This window comes from Ailuropoda melanoleuca, chromosome 16 (genome assembly GCF_002007445.2).
Source record: "Ailuropoda melanoleuca isolate Jingjing chromosome 16, ASM200744v2, whole genome shotgun sequence".
NCBI classification, from domain to species: Eukaryota; Metazoa; Chordata; class Mammalia; order Carnivora; family Ursidae; genus Ailuropoda; species Ailuropoda melanoleuca.
This window is the reverse complement of record NC_048233.1, coordinates 15,472,516-15,478,515: the sequence shown is the minus strand read 5'-3', so window position 1 is coordinate 15,478,515 and position 6,000 is coordinate 15,472,516. Positions and strand designations below refer to the sequence as shown.

General features: G+C 44.3%; 1 protein-coding gene across 9 annotated transcripts in view; it reads left to right on the top strand.

Moving 5' to 3' along the window:
- Positions 1-6,000, top strand: part of LMO3 (LIM domain only 3) — a 62,108-nt gene that overhangs the window by 2,172 nt on the left and 53,936 nt on the right. Inside the window, exons 1-2 of one of the 9 annotated variants that reach the window (XM_019799139.2) lie at positions 670-816; positions 1,484-1,550. The exons of 2 other annotated variants lie outside the window; for them this stretch is intronic. Coding sequence is in view for 3 of the 7 variants with exons in the window: in XM_019799136.2 (XP_019654695.2) it covers positions 1,803-1,863 (61 nt within the window). In the remaining 4 variants the exon portion in view is untranslated. Of the gene's footprint in view, positions 1-669; positions 817-844; positions 883-996; positions 1,287-1,483; positions 1,551-1,655; positions 1,864-2,179; positions 2,739-6,000 lie in introns of those variants that run through there. 6 more of the 9 variants (XM_019799138.2, XM_019799141.2, XM_019799140.2 and 3 more) reach the window with 6 other exon arrangements.

Sequence of the window (6,000 nt, the reverse complement as noted above, 5' to 3'; positions counted from 1 at the left end):
CTCAAATTTGGACTGTTATTGAACTTGACCTTTGACAGGGCTTTATAAAATCTGGTGGGATGCTATGATAATTACCACCAAAAGGAGAGGATGACTTTGAAGTTTGAGAACTTATGGAAAAACTAAAATATTTTTAAAAGCTACCAGTGGCCTTTATAGATGTAAAGTTACGAGGAGCAGAGATTGGGGAGACCAGAACCAATTTCAATAAAAAAAAAAAAAAAACCCTCTTAAGGCCTTTAAAAGAAGCCTTGGAAGAGAGGCAGAAATGGTGAGGAAACTCAATGGCTCTGATCAAGTTAGTTGTGAAAACCTGTTTCTTGTGCTCTTGGGTGTTTTTATTCTAGCCTGTGAACTTTAAATCGTCAGGATTTCAAGTCATTGCAAGAAGTGTATCAGTGGGGATGGGAGGGGGTTTAGTATGGGTTAATGGGAAACAAGTTCACAGTTTGGTTCTTGGACCATTGGAGGAAGGGGAGTATGCCATGCTCTGGACCCTGCTTGTGTGGCATAACTGCCCTGCTGAGCAGCGACTTTAGAGAGTTCATTAATGGAAGTCAGGGACCGGGCTGCCACCCCCGCCCCCCAGATATTTCTTAAAGAGGAGGGTTGTGTGTTTTTCCAGTGTGTTCTAGTAGCAGTTTGATTCTCTTGCTTTATTTTAATTTCCATAATTGGTAGCTTCCGAAATGGCTTTGGAAGACAGTTTGCTTTAAATGTGGCCACCTATTCCAAAATGCCCCGGTTATTTTAGGAAACCGATCCTTTCCCTCTGCGGAGCTCTTTCGCAGGACTTCTTTTGGACGGGTCCAGGAGGTAGGGTCTTCTCCAGTCGACTCCTGCAGAGGTCACTTTTTGGGCGCAGGGTCGTCCCCAGCGTTTGTGAGTAGCATATGCGTGTGGCTGTGCTGACTGCACTCGCAGGCTTGTAAATTTTCACCCTGGGAAATTAGCAACAAAGCCCGATCTGTCTCGTGGCTGCTTTGCACTTTCCGAGGGCGGCTGTACTTGACTGAGCTGCAGAACAGGCACACGAGAGCGAGCGAGAGAGGGAGGGAGAGAAGGAAAGGAGAGAAGAAGGGAGGGGTGGGGGCGAGAGGTAAATAGTCTTAAATCGGAAGGGAGCTGCTTCTCTGTGGTCTTGACAAGCGCTGCCTGGGCTCCGCCGGCTCAGTAATAACTGAGTGACCTTTTCTTTGGCTGTATTATGTCTGGCTGGGAAGGGATTGCATTTTGCAGCTGAGAGCCGGGGCTTCCTTCAGCTCGGCTCCTCGCGTGCTGCTGGGGTAAGTTGTCTTGAGCCAGGACGGAGAGAGAGCCTCGGACTGCAGTTGCCTAAAAGGAGGACACCTGTGGCTCAGATGCGGTCAACACCATCACTTGGCGGATCCTTGAGGACCTCATTATTTTAAACTTAAAAAATAGAGATTTCCCTCCCCCTCTTTTTTTTTTCAAACAATGCTTCTTTTTGACCTTTCCCAAGGAGAAGCACTACAAAGCAGCCACTGTGCTTTCTGAACGGCCTCCCCCTGTATCGCTTAATTGAGAAGGTAAGTGCAGCAACTGTGTACACACGCGTCGGCTTATTTGTGGTGTGTGTGTCTGCGGGTGCGCGCGTGCGTGTGCGGATGTGGGTATTTTTTTCTTCCCCAGCCTCTCCTAATGAGGCATAAACTGGAGCTGCAGCCCAGCTCCGCACTGCAACTTTCACTCGGGCTGCAGCTCTGCTGAGACGGTTTTGTTTAAATCATGTGAGGCTTCATTATTTTTATGATGAGACATGAAATAGATGCAGGCGGAAGATGTTGATGGAAGGAGGGAGAGCGGCTGCGGCGCGGAATGTCTCAAGTACGACTCGAGCGGGTAATAGTCAAAGTTCAAGATGAGCCGCAGCATTTCCACACCCCTGACTCCCGGGAAGCGAGGGGCAGGGAGAGTTTGGAATTAGGAGAGAGGTTCGCTCTGGCCTGGCCCATTGGAAGGGAATTCAGCGCTTAGGTGGGTTCCGGACCCACTCTATGCACTTGCTGGAATTCACAGCCCCCTCCCCCAAGAGTTGAAATTGCAATCTTTTGGTCCTTGTCGACACTTCTGCCTCTCCCCACTTTTCCATAATAAGAAAATGTTCCTGAGAGATGGAAAAGTGACTATTTGTGTGTGGGGGGAGGGGTGGGGAGAAGTGGCCACAAGAGAGAGGTTCCCTGGAACAAGGTGCCTATGTCCTACGACGTTGAGATTCAAACTGATGCAGCACAATTTTACGGGGGCTACCCAGATTGCTGTTATGAAATACAAGTCAGATTTATGATCTTTTTCATATTGAACATGATATGCTATGCTAACGCTGCATGTGACAGTTTAATCAAATCCATTTGTTACCACGAAGCTAAAAGGGGCCGCTGGGATTTTAGGATTACGGGCAGAGTTAGGGAAGCATGTGGCTTTGTCATTCGCCATCATTTTGCACACTGCCACACTGCGAGGGGCTCTGTGTGTGCGCTCTGTCTCGTCTGGCCGCCCTCGTCCCTTCCCCCACCCCCTGCCGCCACTCCGACCCGCTCCCAAAGTGGCTTCACAATAGTCGGTCCTCGGCAGTGTAGGCTGCGCACCAGGTCCACACTTGAGCTAAATCCAGGAGACCCCCTTCCACTTCTACCTTGGGCTTGGTGCTCAATGCGAAGCTGCTGCAACTCAGGCACGCCTAAGTCAACTCATGCAGAAAAAGGAGAAAAGTTTTGGTAAGGTTACAATCTATCATAGATGCACTTTGCCGGCGCTTGGCACTCTTGGCTGCTCAAAAGCTTTCCTGCTCTTCTGCTTTTGTGTCTTTTTAAAAAGATCCGAAATATTATTGTTGTAACTGCTTTGAAAGACTGCTGCTTAAACCAATTAATCTTGCTAGGTGCAACAAATACTGCTACATTCTTTGCAAATCATCCCTGTGTGGCTGCAAAGACACAACCACAAAAGGCTAGAGCATAAACTCCGCAAGGGATTCTTTGTTAGAATGTATGTATGTTTCTTATTTTTTTTTATTATTAGTAGTAGTATTTTTTTTTTTTTTTTGCATGTGAGCTGCATCAAAATTGAACTCAGTCTTGCAAATCTCTTGTTGGCCTTTGCCAAGCACTAGCACTTTGCTGCCATGGTAACTGTAATTAAACTGATAAGAGTGGAAAAATGTCAGTATCTCTGAGCCTTGCAGCTGCATTGGAGAAAAAGGGAATCAAATTGGTTCCCAGCTCCATTGCTCGAAAAGGGGAGGGGGTGGTGGAAGGCTGGGGAGGGGGTTGGGAGTTGAAGGGGCAGAACAGAGTTAGGCAGCTCCAGCGCCTGAGATCTGGGGACATCTATTTGCATTGTTGTCCCTTAGGGGGCTGCAGCCTATAGGGATGCTCTGGGCCAGTGAACAGAGAGAAACAAGCTTTTAGGCCCAATCCAGTTCTCCAGTCGGGTCTGGGGGTTGGGGAGAGGATGAAGATGGGCAGGAGGAGAAAAAATCTTTTGTTTGGTACCTCTTGGCAATCGAATGGCCACGTTGGCCAAATTCTTTTAATCTGTGTCACTGCTCCCAGCTGCAGAACCTGCATTCCCATTTTAGCATCTTCCTGAGGCACCTCATCTCTGCCAACCCCCTTTATGTATTCCCTCTTCCTGTTCCTTCTCCCAAATTGTTCTCTGTGAATCTTCCGACAGGGACAAAATGTTTTCCATTCACTATGTGTAGTTAGTCCAAAAATATAAAAGACTGTGTCTAAGTGCTGCAAATCTTTGATTATGATTATTTTTTTTAAGCCCCTGTGTGTTGTGGAGTTGTGGTTACTTTGTTGTGTTAACTACTGAAGCTGAGACTGCGCGGATGAATGGCACAGAACAAGGGAACATAATGGAGGCAATCAACCGTTAGGCCGCCTCACAATGCAATCCAGGCAATTAAAAGCTCACCAGAGTTTAAATGAAATGGTTCTACTTATTTCTGCACACCACACTGCACAGGCTATTATTTATGTCTTTTTTTTAATTATGATTTCCCTTAAACTGTCAAATAACTCAGAATGGCAGGGTCTCAGAGGCAATAAGAATTTCCCTCAGAACAATTTACATGCCAATCTAAAACTAGTTATGAGTCCTGATGTGCTATGAGCAACTTGTGAAATGTTTCTCAGCTCCGAACACATAACTCTACCCAGTCGGGCTCTTCAGGGTGGTGAGGGGGGCTGCTGATGCTTTGTGCCTTTTAGGTATGTGGCAATGTGGCGACTACTAAATAGTTCTTTTTCTACGACTGTTAACTTGCATCCTATTGAAAAGATTTCCTCTCCAAGAGAAATGTGATGCTGTTCTCAAAAAGAAGGTACCAGGATGGAGTGCAAAATATCAAACTCCTTCAAGCCCAAGGCCAAACAGAAAGTAAGAGTTTCAAATATTAATTGGCCTCCGAGTGCTAAATTAAAATGTCAACACAACAAAAACATTTTGTGAAGACAAGCAGGGTAGTGTTACTTGTGCCAAATGTTGGTATTCCCTGTCTTGGTTGCAAAGTGTTTTGAATAAAGATAGCTGACCTTCTACGCTTGATGGTAGTAATTCAGCTAAGGGCAATAGGGCTGAGCTACAACTGAAAAGGATTTTAAAATTTCTTTCAGCTTTGTGATGTGAAAAACTAATAGCCTTATAAATTAGCTAATTAGAATAGCCACTCATGTCTCTTGATGTCTTCAATAGTGAAATACAGAGTGTCATTTCGTAAATCAAAATTTCTCCCTCCCCCAGGTATATGGTGCAGAGGCACTTGGATATGTTCTGTACTGTAATTAATGGGATTTATTCCTTGTGGAACCTTGCTCGAAGATGGTAACTAGTTCTGATCAAAGAAACTTCATTTGTTAGAAGTTCTAGAGAGTGAGATTTAGCAGAGCTATCAAGGGTTATGATTAATCTACACTAGACCCTCAGCTCCTTCAAAGAAAAGGAACAGAAAGCAGGCTATAGGAATACCACCTGCTCTTCGGTACAAATCCAGCTGCTAGCCTGCAGCTCCGACTACCACGGCTATGCATATCATGTAGAAAAAACAGCCACCCTGCTTTCTTCCCCGCCATTCCTTCTTCCATTGCTCTGCCAGAGAAGTTCTTTTCTAATGGAAGTTCAGCATCATAACGATATTATGTGCAATCCATGTATTATTTGTAGCGAGAAAAGTTATTCAGCTCTGAGGGTACAGTGCCTGGGTGTCTCTTACCAGTGTCATTAAAAAAGAAAAAAAGATTGTGAAGCTAATGGACGTGAAGCCTTCATCAGAAGGGCACCAGAGGAAACTAAAGGAGTTTAGCTACTTTGGAGTAGGGAAATACTCTAAGATCATAGCTTGGCATTTCTTTTCTTGGAACTGTTTCAAGTGCATCCTCATTTGGTGTTTTGTATAGTTTAAAACTTTCTGCGTAGGAGAGGAAGCATCCTCTAGGGGCGGGATCTCTGGACTGTAAGGAGACCACCAAATCTAGTACTCCACTGTCATTCAGTTTTGAGCGAGTCCTTAAACTCTCCTAGGCCTCTGCCTCACAATTTGTAAAATGAGGGAGTTGGGAATCGAATGTCTACAGTATTTCATAGTGCTTAGAGTGGCTTATTTGATAAATGCGAAGTTCTGAATAGTTGGTCTAGCTTTTTTTTCTATTTTTTTTAAGCTGCATGTTTGACACTTGGGACAGAAGAAGAAACTCAAAGGGGAATAGCCTTTCATTGAAAAAATTTCAGTCAAGTTGTAAAACCTACAGAACCCAGCTAGACTCCTTATTTCTGATGGAGATTTATCTCTGAAATATATAAACATCCTATGTCTAGTGCACTATAGATATATGCGTATAATATATTTATGTACATATGTTTATGTAAATTATATATATTTAGATTTTACCTTCTGTTGTTTTTTCTTTCCCTTATAAAATAAATAGGTACATGTTTATGGTAATAAATTAATCCTGTACTTTAGTTTTATAT